Below are 14145 nucleotides of genomic sequence, written 5' to 3' on the forward strand. Positions count from 1 at the left end.
TTATTTAAACATCGGCAATCCCCCCAGTTCTCCACCCCCTGCTGCCTACCCAAACACGTCCTCTGACTAGAGATATCTATAGATATCCAAGCCTCCAGAGACCATGCACGGCCTTGTTGCCGCCCTGCTCTGCGGGCTGGCTGTCGCAGCCCCCAGCTGCCCAGCGCCCGCACCGTCGCTGGGCACGCTGCAGACGCTCAAGTACAACTACCTGAGCGCCCAGAACAACGGCACATCGGCGGTGCTGGTCCATGACCAGCTCAGCAACGCCGCTGCGCAGACTCGCTGCGCTGCCATCGGGGAATCGCTCTACCCATTCGAGTCTGCGCCCGCCGCCAACCGCACTGAGCTGGCGTATCAGTTTGACTACCTGGTCTACGCCCAGGACCTGCGCCGCGACCAGGAAGTCTGGGTAGCCGGCGCAGGCGCAGGAAGAGGAGGAAGAGGAGGAGACTGCCAGGCGTATTCGCCCAGCCAGAGAGACGTCGTGTCTGTTCCCTGCGACCGCCGACTGCCCTCGCTGTGCACTGCCAATGTGCCTCCGACCCGGGATATCGACCGGACTGTCGTGCCCTCGTCCAAGATCACCGTTTCAACGGCGGATTACACGCTGACCGGCTACCGCGATGCGCGGTCCTTCCGGTTCCTCGGCATCCCGTTCGCCGACCCCCCTGTTGGCGAGCTGCGTCTTGCGCCTCCGCGGGAGTACTCTGGCCCTAAACGCATCGACGCCACCAAACTCGGCGCCTCGTGTATCCAGTCGGTCTCTGGCTTCGGCGCGTCGCGCGACATCTCCGAGGACTGCCTGTACTTGAACGTCTTCACGCCAATCGTGCCCGAGCGGCCCGGCACAGTGCGCAAGCCCGTCGCGGTCTACTTCTACGGCGGCGCCTTCACCAGCGGTACCGCGTCGATCATCGACTACGACGGCGGCAATTTCGCCAGTCGCAACGATCTCGTCGTCGTCACCGTCAACTACCGTCTCGGCGCGCTCGGCTGGCTAGCCACGGGTAACCTGACCACTGGCAGCTACGGCACCCGAGACCAGATCCTCGCCCTCCGCTGGGTGCAGGCGAACATCGCAGCTTTTGGCGGCGACCCCAGCCACGTCACCATCTTTGGCCAGTCGGCTGGCGGCCAGAGCGTCGTCGCCCTGCTCTCCTCGACCGCCGCCCGCGGTCTCTTCTCCGGCGCCCTCATCCAGTCCGCTCCTGTCGACCTTCCCTGGTACACCCGGCAGGTCTACAGCGAGCTGGTCGTCCCGCACGTCGCGCAAGCTGTGGGCTGCGGGAATGCGACGGCTGAGTCCGAGTCTGCGCTTCTCCGCTGCTTGCGCAGCCTGCCGGCGACTTCCTTCCTCGACAACTCGACAGCCTTTGAAGCCGCCACATCGGCAATCGCAACCGATGTCGCCGACTCCTACCTGCATGTCTCGCAGCTCCTCGCCTCTATCGAACCCTTTATGCCCATGGTCGACGACTCCGACTCGGCTTCGGGCGTCATCGACAACCAATTCCACCGCTTGGTCTCGGAAAACACCCTCCCCAACCGCGTCCCGACCTTCTTCACGACGACGCCGGACGAAGCAGCCCTGTACGTGAACCGGCTGGTGCCCGAACTGGGCTCGGCGCAGTCCGGCCTCAACACCTTGCTCGGTCTCGCTTACCCGCGCGCCCTCGCCTCTGCTCTCATCAACACAACCGCATTCCCCACAGACACCAAGCAGCCAGATTCTGTCCGTATCGAGGGCGCCTCCGCCCTCACGCACAGCGAGTGGTCGTGTCCTCTCGCGCACCTCCTCAGGGTCGCCGTTCCGGGCACATTCCCGACACTGTACAGCGCACAGATCACAGACGGGCATGCGCAGAGTAACGGCTCGACACCGGATATCTGCAAGCCGAACGCCATCTACAATGCGACCTGCCACTCGAACGATGTTTTGCCGGCATGGGGAACGCTGAATTCCAAGACGATCGATGTACTGCCGTACTACGGGCTCGCTGACCTGCAACACAGTCAGTTATTGAATGATATCTTCGGCTCCTTCTTCAGGTCATATGACCCGAATCCGGATCTGGATATGCTCCGTCTGCGCGGGATCGCGTATGAACATACCCTCAATGTATTCGGAGCCGGGTACAAGATCGATGAGTATACCCCTGCCGAAAAGACCGTGCCGTTGCTGGGACGCGTCCCTGGCCGGACGACCAATCCGGGGGTTACGGAGCAGTGTGACGTTTTCGAGGCGTATGGGTATACCTTTGAGAATGCCATCTTTACAGAGGCTTGATTGACTGAGTGAGCGAGGTTGGTTTGGTGTTTAGAGTAAGGACGTAGGGGAGTGGATATAATGAAGTCATGGCATATATATATACGGTCTGCATTAGTAAATATCCAATAATGAATAAAGAGATTAATTGGTACCACTCCGTGCAAAGTATGCAGGAATATAGGACCGTATTTTGTATATTTGTTCATAATCTAGCAGAATCTATGCTGAGAGTCAGGGTCGCTGTCAGTAGCTCTATTGACTTGGTAGGGAGGAGTACGGAGTACTCTTGTAGGTCCCAGCCCTACTTCGCCATCCCAACAAGCGAATAGATGTGCGCCTTCACCAGGAATACAGAGACAAGTTCGTTACTAAATCTCATAAAGTATAATAGGTAAAATAAAAGTAAAAACAGAATTAGACCGGGATCGGCACCCAGCAGCTGCTGCGGCCTCGCTGCAATTCCGCGCCATGTAATCCATATCTTTACCCATAAGTTTGAGCACCCCTTATACAAGACTTGCGGTGCCAACTTCTTTCAGAACCGGCTTTGGGGGATCTTTGGAAGCCGGGTTGGTGTCATCAGAGGGCGCGGCATTCGCATCTCATATACTCTGGTAACAGCGTCGTCATACTGCGCGGGCAATCTGCCTGGTTCGCGGAATTATTGAGCGTTCTTCAAGTCCTTCTTGTGATATCTTCTGTTTCTGAGCCAGATGTGAATTATATATGGAGATGGGGAGTACCGACACCTTGTATATTTGCGAAACCAGAGAGAGCCGGCGAGAGTAGTCTAGTACAAGATCGAGAATCCCTTCCCAACCCATAGAAAGTCACACAGCTGCAGGTAACGGTAGGGCTTTACCTGGTTGGGTCTGCGTTTGAGATATCTTCGTCGTACATCTAGGGCATCAGGGTCGTTGACGGTTAATACTGAGTCTCGCAATTCGCATCAGCTGGTATCTTTTTAGACTTTGCCATGCATCGAGGTGTAGAGACATTGCCAAATCCGTCAGTTAAAAGAAAGAACAGGCAGTTCATTACCAAACTACCTGAAGATTCGCGAGGTCTGTTCTCGCCCACACGACTAAGAAAGACACAATCAACCAGTTCGTAGTAATACTGCTAATCCCGTCTAACCTAGAAATATTATGAATGAAGCAAGAAGTAGAGATGAAGTTAGGTCTAAGAGCAAAACAATAGACGGCCAGGGAGAAGATTAGCGGAGTAGGCATAAAGGGGGAAAGAGGGGACAGGCATTAGGGCTAAATTACAACTTGTCTATTCAAATTCTTGCAGCCAGCAGTGTACGTAGTATATGTACGAAGATGGGAAGGTGGTAGATAAGGTAGATAAGGTAGATTGGAATGGAAAGGCGTCAACATCTCCTCGAGAACTCAGTGACTTCCGTGCCAGTATGTACTTACAGCATGGTCACGTCCGACTAGACATCTTTCATCCTGCTAAGAACTAACCATTCTTAACTGGAAACATAGGCTGGCTACTATACTGGCAGCCTCAAGACTTCACCGTCGTCTAACTGTCCCAGATCGCCCCGTACGCAGAAACGCCCCGACTCTTCGTCCCATAAACAACCTTCTTGGTGACCTTCTCATTACTAATGACAACGACGCCCTCTACTTTAAACTCTTGCACGGCATCCCAGCATATTTTTACCAGATTCGGTCGGCCCAGTACCTTCGTGTCGCGGACGACAGCTCCCGCGTCAGCAGCGTAGACCGCGTTGACGATTTCCTGCCCGAATGCCGAGAGTGGGGACGGGGTCGACCAGATGATACGGACGGGGCACCTGTGTCTTAAGCCTGGGGATTGAATGTGACCAAGCAGTGGGCCGATGCCTGAGCCTGTTCCCACAAGGACGAGACGGGTGAAGAGCGGGGAGACGCGCATTACGCCGCTGGCTGTATTGTCATCAGTACGGTCTTCAGCTACGAATAATGGGAGACAGAGAAGATCACGACGCACTTGGAATTCCGCGCACCCAGATCCGTGTAGGTGGTTTCTCAATCTGCTTTCCTGTCTAGTTGCCGGCCCTCGACACTACAAGACTGTAACCCCTTTCCCGCCCATTGACAGCCTCTGGTGCAGGAACGGTCGCAAAAGAGTGCCATTCCAGCAACGGCCGCCGCGAAAGTCGGGTGAACGTCCCGTTTACAGGGATGGTATATGTGAAGTGCAAACGAACGGCGTGGTTTGAGAGAACCTCTGCGTCGACGGGGACACTGCGCAAGAAGAGCCAGGACCTTGCGATGCTGAGAGTGATGACGAGCAGCATCCGAAATGCCGGTGCTGATTCTATGGCATGTCCCAAAGAGCGGCTGCTGACGCGCTGGTCTCGAATGGAAGAGATTGTCTGCACCCAGATGATGACGAGGGCAGCCAACCCGCCGAACCGATGGACGCGCTCGAAGAAGTCATGGTGCTTCTTGCGGAGGGTGGGTTGCGAGGACAATCATTGTGATGAAGATCGACCAAGCCAGAAGGGACAGTGTTATTGTCAGAACGGAAGGCCTAAGAGGATCCTCTGGCCGGTTGACGAAGGAGTTGATATTGTAACAGATGGGCCCCGTATACCAAGCCACGGCCATCACAGCGGCACTGGAATGCACGCCTCCAAGATGGTAGATCTTTGCGCAGCGTTTCCGGATCGCAAGCGGCCATGATGTTGGGACTGAGCAGCATACGGCGTATGACATGTTGATGACCATGTCTTGCCGGATGAGGACCGCAATAGTGAGATAGACAAAGGAGACGGTGGTTATATGACGGCGATTACTGGGGAGCGTCAAGAGGCATATCAGCATGGCAATGTTTGCCATGAAGACCAGCGAGAACAGCCGCCTGTAGACGATGAAATTGCGGTAGCGGAGACCGCGCATCGCCTGCTGTGCTTTTTGTCTGGCAGTGAAAGCGGTTCTTTCTGCGAAGAGGAGGAGGAGGAAGGGGTGGTGGTGGTGGTAGACGGCGTGGATATCGAGCTCGGGGATCCCTCTTTTTCGGCCAGCACTGGATATATCTTGTCCCCTGCTGCCAACTGCTGGATCAGTGAGCGCTTGTCGACCTTCCCATTCGGCGTCAAGGGAAACTCGTCCATTGTCTGCCATCTGGTTGGGATTGCATAGTATGGTAGCTTGGCTTTGAGACTCTCTTGCAAAGCCTGGATAGCGCAATTCCGGGGCGTCAAAAAGCCAGTGAGTTCTCCGTTAACGAGGAAGGCCGTTGCTTGGTGGACATCAGGGCTGGAAGCTAGGCATGCACTGACCCCGTCCAGCTCAACCCTGAACCCCTGCTTGCTGAGTGAGCCATATCCATGTCTGTCATCCATAGGGAGAGAGAGCATACCTTGATTTTGACTTGGTCATCGTTTCGTCCAAGGGTTTCAAGACTGCCATCGGGAAACCACCGCGCAAGGTCACCCGTATTGTACATCACAGACCTCCTGCCAGAGTCAGCCGCTGTAACGTACTCCACGAAGAATGAGTCACTGCACACCCATCATCAACAAATACGTCGTAATGATACCGCTCTGTCGTCTTCTTCAGCCGGCCTATATAGCCCCGTGAGATACCCAGACCTCCAGCCCAGGTTGTGCCGACCCCCCAACCCGGCACGGCCTCTTGCTGCCGTCTAATATGTAGACATTATTGTTTGGTGTTGGTTTTCCTATGGTGAGCTGCATGCCCGTCTTATGTTCGTGCATTGGGTTGATGATTGTGGTTTCGGTAGGCCCGCAGCAATTGTAGAATGTTGCAGACGCAGCCCATCTGTCTGCTAGTCTTCTTTTATTAGATGCCTGATTCAATGGTGTGCAGTTACCTTACCGTTGAGGACATGGCTCACTTGCAGTGACCACGCGTTTGATATTAGGAAAGTCATCCGGAGTATATCGTGCCAGGATGCTCGGTGTGCAGATCAGGATATCGATCTGCCAGCCGCGTCTACAGTTAGACAGCGAACTGTACAAGGGAGTTAATTGTTCTACCTCTCTTAACGCCATATTCCAATCTGAGCTTCTCAAGACCAAAGTGCCCCCGTTAGTCATTGTGCCCAGTACTTCCCAGGCGCCTGGGTCTGTCAGCACGCATCATCACAGTCAGGAAGAAGGGTTGTACTGACCCACATCGAAGCTAACTGAGAGGAAATGACCAACTTTCTCGCTGCGCAATATCCCCATGTTCCCCGGTGCTTGGCAGAGGATGTTGGTGACGTTCTTGTGCGTAACGTCTACTCCTTTGGGGTCTCCTGTCGTACCTGCAATATGTTAGTACAGCTCGATACCCAAGTGACCGACTTGCCAGACGTGTATATAACATAGCATCCAGGCTCTACGTCCCCTTCGTGGAGGAAGTTGTCTTCGTCAACAACAAAACGTGTATACGATTCACCAGAAAGAAGATCTTCCAATAGAAGGATTGATGAGAGGCCGTCCAAGGAAGCAAGTCTCTCCTTGTACTGCCGAAGGCACGCTGCAACTGTAACAGCAGACTACTCAACCGCGCGTTGAAGTGTAAGATCTGGGACCACGCCGCCGTCTATGGGTAAATACTGTGCACCCGCCATAAGGATCCCCAGTATCCCAGCTACCATTCCTGTGCTTCTTCTCCCAAGAATCAGACCCGATCCCCTGGCATCACGCCCTCGCGCTTTCGCTGTGCAGCACTGAACTGGGACTGGCGGAGCAGTTTTTCATAGGTCACTTCTCTGGACGAGTGGGCGGAAAGGTCCAGCAGGGCAATATCCATGGGCGCACGGAGGGCATGGTAAATGAATGCCTTATGGACAGTCGCAAATGGGACTTGGGTACGAGGACCGAACCCGAACTGCTGGAAGAGATCAGCGTCCCTTTCGCTTGGGAAGCTGGAGTGGGCGATGGACATGACGATGACAATGGCGGTGACAGTGTTCTTCGTAGGTAAGACGTATATGCGCTGCCAGCGAGATTAGGCTACGCATAATGTGGTTTAAGCAGAGCCTCGCGTTGTAGGGATCTCCTTATATAGGAGGACCACCGTGGTGCCGTGCTCTCTTATTGGCTTAGTGGGATGTCCCCCTGCAAGCCATCTCAGGCGGGTCCGGTGGATGTGGATGTATCATTTCTTCTTCTATAAGAGGTGTCTGGGAGCAAAGACGAGGTTGGTATCCGTGGTTGGTCGGTGTGTTGGTTCGATTTTGGTGTTGTGGTTGCGTATCCACTGCAGATGCAGCCAGCAAGGAAGGTGAGAGGACAGATTTTTGGTGACAGCAAGCTCATCACAAAGCTATATTGCACTCTCGTCCATTCAGGAGTGAGATATCCCGGTAATCAAGCGACGGACGGAGGATGACATTCTGTTTAACCGTGCTCAACGACAAGCCTTGCCCTCATCCATCTCAATCTCAACTGGTGCAAGCCAACCGTTGCTCAAAATGTCCAAGGCAGGTCATTTAATGATCTTAATGCACGTAATTACACCGCCAGAAGTGAGCTGAGCTCTTGGAGATTGGCTAGTGGTATATGATCCTGCACATCTCCGGATGGCCTCGTTGATTTCCCCTTCTGGACAGATCCCAATCATGGGAACATACATCAATCTCGGCCACGGAATCACACTCATCTTACAGCTGCATTCAGACAGTCGACAACTTGCTTGTGCTGGTATATCCGAAGCTAACAGTGTGCTTCTCATCCTAGCGGACGAGCTAGGGCAGGATAAACGTTATGAGCGAGCCCTTTATTATACGGCGTTTGGCACCAACGATAAAAGAGAAGGGGTGTCGGCGTTTCTGGAAAAGAGGGCTCCAATCTGGGGTGTGCAGTCGAATAAGAATAAGAACATATCTATCTAGCAGTACCACCATAATGAACTTCCCTTGCTTTCTGCCAATCAAACATCTTACTCGCACATATCTCTAGGCCCCGCAGTACGTAGTGTGAGATACCTCCAGGTATCTACTTGGTGTCAGCGGTACTTAGCTCGTAGGCAATAGACGCATACCCGTGCCATGTACGTCTGAGGATCCAGTCCATACTATTGTGAAGCTTGACAATACAAAGCGCTCTGTGATTTGTGTTTGTCCTTCTCAATATATTTAAAAGAAATACAAGCAGGGCCTCAGTGTATAGTACTTTTACGTCACGAATCACACTGATGGGGTTGTGCTCTGCCACTACAGCCTTTTGCAATGCATTACGAATCCCACTTCCATTATATTCATCTTTAAATCGAATCCAAATCAGTAATAGAATCATGAATCATGATAAGGTACTGGAACAGAGAAACGAATCAGCGCCAAAGTGGTATACATGTGAGCTTGAAACAGGGTAACGTTGCGCTTTTCACTAGTGTAAGACATAACTTATTCGTAAACCCAGAAGCCCTGAGATAGCAACCATCGCACTTGCTGGAGCTATTTGCCCATTCGCGCATGTTGGTCTCAGCTGCTGTGTGGCATGTTTTAGGGTATGCTTGCTGGACCGCTAGGGCTCTCGGATCATTCTGGTCGATTCGCGGATAGGGTGCTATGGCGTAGACTATAGACTATCTGCCAGTCAATTCGGCAATAACTGCTCCGAGCGAGTATGTATGCATTGGCTCTTGAAGGACAATCGAGAAATGGACATATTGTCGCCGCCAGGGGTTACCAACCCCTTAAGTCCGCGGACCTAGGATATCGCTATCTCCGTGCATCATGTATAAATCAGAAAAGGCCGCCATGCCAATGCTACCTTGCACTCCCAGCTGTGTCATTATAGCCATACAACCTCTAATCATGACAACTGCCCCAGAATCTGCCACTTCCAAGCTTACTTGGTTGATAACCGGCTGCTCCTCCGGCTTTGGGCTCTCCCTAACCCGCGTCGCCCAAGCGGCCGGCCACAGAGTCATCGCAACCAGTCGTAACCCCTCACGAACACCCGAGCTAGTCGACGAAATTGAAAGCAAGGGTGGGAAATGGGTGCGGCTGAACGTGGACAGTCCGGACGGTGGTAATGTAATCGACGAGCTCGAAAAGAGCGGCGAGCAGATCGACGTCCTGGTCAACAACGCCGGGTACGCTATTTACGCGCCCATCGAGACCGCAACTGAGGAGGAGGTGAGGGCACAGTTGGAGACTATGTACTTTGGGCCCCTGCGTCTGATTCGCGCCGTTCTGCCATATATGCGCCGACGAAAGTCTGGTGTTATCGTCAACATGAGCAGCGGAGCTTCGTTGGACGGGATTCCCACCATGGGTGTGTATGCAGGGGCGAAGGCTGGCTTGGATGGTATGTCCAACTAGGCACAAACAATGCACCTTTTTATGATCTCTAGCTAACCGAATCTGATACGAAAGCCTCAACCAGGATCCTGGCGAAAGAAGTCGCCCCTTTCAACATCCGCACCCTTACCGTTGTTCTTGGAACCTTCAACACCAGTATGCTCAGCTCCGTAGTGATGGGCAAGAATCCACTGCCGGACGACTACAGTGCGACAATCACCGAACAGGTCCAGGGGCTTCTGGCCAGCGGGAAGATCAGGCCCAACGGCGACAAGGACAGAGCAATGCATGCTTTGTACCAGGTTATTGTGGGCGAGGGAATTGGTAAGGGTCGCGAGACTGAGAAACTTCTTCCTCTGGGGAGCGATATGGCTCCGAGGTGTAAGGGGGTCCAGGATTATCTTGGGCATGCTCTGGAGGTGTTTGGTGCGGTGACTAGTAGCGTGGATGTGGATAAAGATTAGCTTCACACGGGCGCGAAGACGAATTCTCACCATTTCTGACGTGCGTTGATTGTATGCTACTGTGGCATGTATGTTGTGAATGTTATGGCGAGATCGACCCGTTGTATAAATAAGAGAGCGTCTGCCGGGGTACATCAGCCGATTTCTCAAGGCCTACATGGTGGCCGATAGCATATCTGGAGCTTTCCTATCATAATTACCTTGAGGGTATGCTTGGATTATGGCTCCTACCGTTCCTTAGCCCCAGGATAGTCGCACTTACGTGTTATACATCTACATCTATGTGTCCAAGATACACCTTGCGCCGCATTGTATACTTCTACACTGATTCGATCTCTGGGGCCTGTATTCTCTTCTTAACTGACAGCCACAAAAGACTGATGTATCACCAAGCCAGCCTCTACGTGGACATACTTCAAAAACAATTAAGTCATTCGAAAATGTCAAGACCTCTGTCATGTGAAAAGATAGGCGCACTGATCGTGGCCAAACTCGTTAGCAACTACCATCCAGGCGCGCGCTGGGTACCTTGCACGTTTTCATAACTGGCTCAAATATCTTTACAATAGGGAGCCGGCATTGCTCACGCCGACATCTCTTCCTATGATCACACATCTTCCTATCGAGCAGCATATAGGCGACACTCTTTGAGTGACGTCTTGAGTCGTGTCATCTCGTATGGCTAACACGCCGCTTTACCCAATAGAACTGCATATCATAGCCGTTAGTGTATTGAATATGAATATTCGAGGACATGTGGGCCGCCTCTCTTGGGCTCTCAGCCTCATCGAGTAATTCATATACGAAGCATATGCCCTAGTCGCCTGACTTTAACGAGAAGCAACCATGTCCTGAGCCGGATTAGAGCCTGAAAGAGCCTTGAAGTGGTTCTTTGATCGGTGAAAATCGAGAAACTGTGTACTTTTGCTGGCCGAGAATGATAGCCTGGCTATTCATCGCTCGCCATACGGACAGCGGGCCTGGAAATTATAGCCGCCGTAGCCTGTAGCTTAAGTAGCAGGATAGACATTAATCCAGGCTAGCCCATCAACTTGCACTTGAAGCGTTATGTTTACACGGCAAGGGCGGATTGCGGAGGTGTGACTGGTGTGGCGCAAGCTATACAGACCAAAAGGACCAAAAGGTGATCGACCGGATAATCATGCACCCGCTCCGGCGGCGAGATGATCCCGGACCAGACGCAGACGGACGATTAACCAAACCATCCAACGGCAAAACCCGTCGTCGGCTGTTTATCTCGCTTCAACCGCTCTCCCTGCTCGCAATATCGAAGTCGCTTGACGGTCGGGTGTTATATCGCTGAGAGTGCCCGGAACATTGATCGTACAAAATGGCCCACGGCCAGGAAGATTGCGCTTCCGTACTGGAGCAGTTCGTCCATGATGTCGCGAACCTTCCGCTAGAGATCAACCACTTGATGGAAGAAATTCAAGCAAAAGACAAAATTATTCAGGAGTGCCGCGCTATTATTAACTCGCGCGACGCCAGCATCCAGAAGTTTATCAAACTCAACGGCAGCCTCACCCCGAACCCTAAAGAAGAACAATACTCGAAGATCGTCCTCCAGAATCTCGACAAGTCAAGCCAGCTGCAGGACGAAAAGATCCAGTTGAGCGAGAAGGCGTGCATCCTCCTGGACCGGCAGATCAAGAAACTCGATATCAAGATCCGCGACCTGCAAAACGACGGCGTCCTTTCCAACGATCCTCCCATCCCCTCCCTCTTCAACAATAAAGACCAGTACCGCGACCCGCCCAAGATATTCTTTCCCGACTCCTCCAACGACTCCCCCTCCTACACATCTCCTCTCGCTGTATCTTCCGGCAACGCAAACCCGACACCCCGGCTCAGCCTCTCCCTCAACCGCCCCCACTCCGCCGCCGCTCTATCTCAGACAGCACGCAGCTCCGCACCCGCGACCCCAGCCGCAACCGCGCACTTCCAGCAGCGTCAGCGTGAATCATCTGCCGGCGCCATCGATAACAAGCGCCGTCGTCTAAACGCGGCTCTCGGCTCCCTTCCTGCTGCCTCTTCCAACCTCCGCCAATCGTCCCTCGGCCCGGGGACTCCGAAAGCAGGGACTCCGGCCTCCAGTCGTGCCGGAAGCGCGGGTCCACGCTCAGCAGGTGTAACTAAAAAAGCCCTGACGAAGAAAGTCGCGCCACATCAGCAACTCAAGAAACTCAAATCACTCAATGGCAAACACACCAAGCGCTCGTCCAGCACGAGCAGGGTGAAGTCACATAAGAAGTCACCGTCGGGAGGAGACGACGACGATGACGAGTCTATGCTCAGCAGTGCAGAACTCTCCGAGTCTGAGAACGGCGATATGCATATAGACGAGGAGGAGGAGGAGGATGAGGGCAACGAGGATACGAAGGTGTACTGTACATGTCGGACAGTCAGCCATGGCGATATGGTGGCGTGCGATAACGATGACTGCAAGTTTGAGTGGTTCCATTGGAAGTGCGTCGGGTTGACGAGGGAGCCGGTTGGGAAGTGGTATTGCCCCGATTGCTTGGCTGCGAAAGGGGGTGAATAGTTTCCTCTTCAGTGCCAGATATGTTTACGAGTTATGATATCCCACGCGTTTATTCTTGATGATTCGGACTTGGCCTCCTCATGTGGAAGAATATGCTGATCAATCTGGAGTACGTATTCAACATCACGTGTTGGTATACGCTATAAACAATGCTCTTCGTTCCTACATTGCCATCGTATATGTGATAAGATAGACCTAACTCGTGGAAACAACCTATCCCTAATCAATCGCAATGCAACGCCATCGCTATGCAACAAACACATTTTAAAAACACGTTCAGCCCAGCTAAAAAGACAGCGGTCCCAGCTCATGAATCCAAGTCTCAAAGTACTCGCAGTTTTCAGGGCTGACAGCGCCCCCGGGCACACACAGGTTGAAAACCGGGCAATTGCCACACGGGACTTCAGTCATGCCATTGCGGACGAGCCGGTCGTCTGCTGCGGCGAGCTCCTCGTCTGGTTTGCGGGCTTGACGCGCTTTGACTTCCTCTGGGTTCTTGAGAGACTTGTAGTACTCCCCGTTGTTCAGAGCGACGAGCTTGTTGTCGTAACAGAGCATTTCGAGCAGCTGGGTGACGCTTTCTTCGCCAAGGCGGACGGGTGTGATACCGCTTTGATTGACAGCGGCCGTGAGCATGGCGATTGTAGGGTACCCCGTGTATCCGGGGGGATAGGGTAGGTATTCCTTTTGCGAGCCTTCCTTCTTAACGGTCGTTGCAGCGCTGCCATCGGCTGTTTTTAAGCGCTTGTGCCGCGACTTATCTGACGCGGGCACCTCGTACCAGCTCTTCTTGCTAACGGAGAACTCGATGAACCCGGAGACCACGCCGATAAAGTTCTCGTCAAGCACGCCATCAGTGAACCAGGCGCCGCCTGTGACGTCTTCGCTAGGGGCTAGCCCGGCTAGCATGTACATCTTCCGGCTGGGAAACTTGACATTATGTACAGATTTGATGTAGTTTTTACCCTCGAGGGATTTGAGGCATCGGTCGAGAATGGATTTGTGAAGATTTGTGCGGTTCTGTATCGCGCGCACCCAGATGCCTGAGCGGCCGGTGGAGTGGATTACATTGTAGACTAAACTCTCGTCGGGGCTGAGGTTCTGAAGTCTGAAATAATATTAGCATCTGCTCCGCTGGCAGTCGAGGGATTCATACTTCTCAGCATCCTCCCTCGGAATAAGCTTCCATGCGAGCCGGTCATTTTTGCCCTGCAGAAGCCGGAGCAGTTTCTGGTCAACGAGGGACTGTGTGCACTGGAGAAGAAGCGGGAGGTCGTTCTTGGGAATGATGTTCAAGCCCAAAAGGTCTTGTTGGTAGAAAAGATGATCAATCGGGAAGTTACTGAGGCATGCGTCGTAGAGTCTGGAGGCGAGCTCTGTCACAGAGCCGCCAGACGACCCGGCGGAGGCCATGTTCTGCTAGAAACCGAGCGTCGAGTCACCGCAGGCGTTGGTAAAATTGCATGTTAGATGCTGAGCTAGCACGTATCCGTCAAAAGACTCAGACTGAGCGATCCCGCTGGTTTGTTGTGTAAAGATGCGCTGCGAAATGAATGACTGAAGCCAGAGATGTTTTTTGGCGGAGAAAT

The 14145-nt window shown here is 53.1% G+C and overlaps 5 protein-coding genes across 5 annotated transcripts; 3 read left to right on the top strand and 2 right to left on the bottom strand.

Moving 5' to 3' along the window:
• Positions 1-103: 103 nt before the first annotated feature.
• BDW70DRAFT_167116 (putative cholinesterase) lies at positions 104-2361 on the top strand (the record flags this gene model as incomplete). The annotated part of the gene is made up of 1 exon (XM_073742161.1): positions 104-2361. One exon carries the CDS (start codon positions 104-106, stop codon positions 2288-2290), a length of 2187 nt encoding a protein of 728 aa, XP_073597114.1. The 3' UTR covers positions 2291-2361.
• Positions 2362-3805: 1444 nt separating this feature from the next.
• On the bottom strand, positions 3806-7167 carry tmpL (putative NRPS-like enzyme; the record flags this gene model as incomplete). Its single annotated transcript, XM_073739008.1, has 14 exons — positions 3806-4191; positions 4256-4306; positions 4340-4715; positions 4795-5188; positions 5254-5576; positions 5633-5729; positions 5783-5826; positions 5895-6061; positions 6131-6215; positions 6273-6355; positions 6407-6541; positions 6586-6775; positions 6812-6835; positions 6907-7167. The coding sequence occupies 14 exons, from the start codon at positions 7165-7167 to the stop codon at positions 3806-3808; spliced, it is 2616 nt and encodes an 871-aa protein (XP_073597115.1).
• A 1873-nt stretch (positions 7168-9040) lies between these two features.
• On the top strand, positions 9041-9993 carry BDW70DRAFT_167118 (SDR family oxidoreductase; the record flags this gene model as incomplete). The annotated part of the gene is made up of 2 exons (XM_073742162.1): positions 9041-9536; positions 9605-9993. 2 exons carry the CDS (start codon positions 9041-9043, stop codon positions 9991-9993), a joined length of 885 nt encoding a protein of 294 aa, XP_073597116.1.
• A 1234-nt stretch (positions 9994-11227) lies between these two features.
• On the top strand, positions 11228-12719 carry BDW70DRAFT_134143 (putative PHD finger domain protein). The gene has a single exon (XM_073736444.1). It carries the CDS (start codon positions 11345-11347, stop codon positions 12554-12556), a length of 1212 nt encoding a protein of 403 aa, XP_073597117.1. The 5' UTR covers positions 11228-11344; the 3' UTR covers positions 12557-12719.
• Positions 12720-12732: 13 nt separating this feature from the next.
• Positions 12733-14098, bottom strand: BDW70DRAFT_30783 (RPC34 RNA polymerase subunit family protein). Its single transcript, XM_073743725.1, has 2 exons — positions 13713-14098; positions 12733-13664 (listed from the first exon to the last, which is right to left on the bottom strand). The coding sequence occupies exons 1-2, from the start codon at positions 13967-13969 to the stop codon at positions 12842-12844; spliced, it is 1080 nt and encodes a 359-aa protein (XP_073597118.1). The 5' UTR covers positions 13970-14098; the 3' UTR covers positions 12733-12841.
• Between the last annotated feature and the right edge of the window lie 47 nt (positions 14099-14145).

The sequence above is a fragment of the Aspergillus foveolatus genome (genome assembly GCF_047715535.1).
Source record: "Aspergillus foveolatus strain CBS 279.81 unplaced genomic scaffold BDW70scaffold_17, whole genome shotgun sequence".
NCBI lineage: Eukaryota > Fungi > Ascomycota > Eurotiomycetes > Eurotiales > Aspergillaceae > Aspergillus > Aspergillus foveolatus.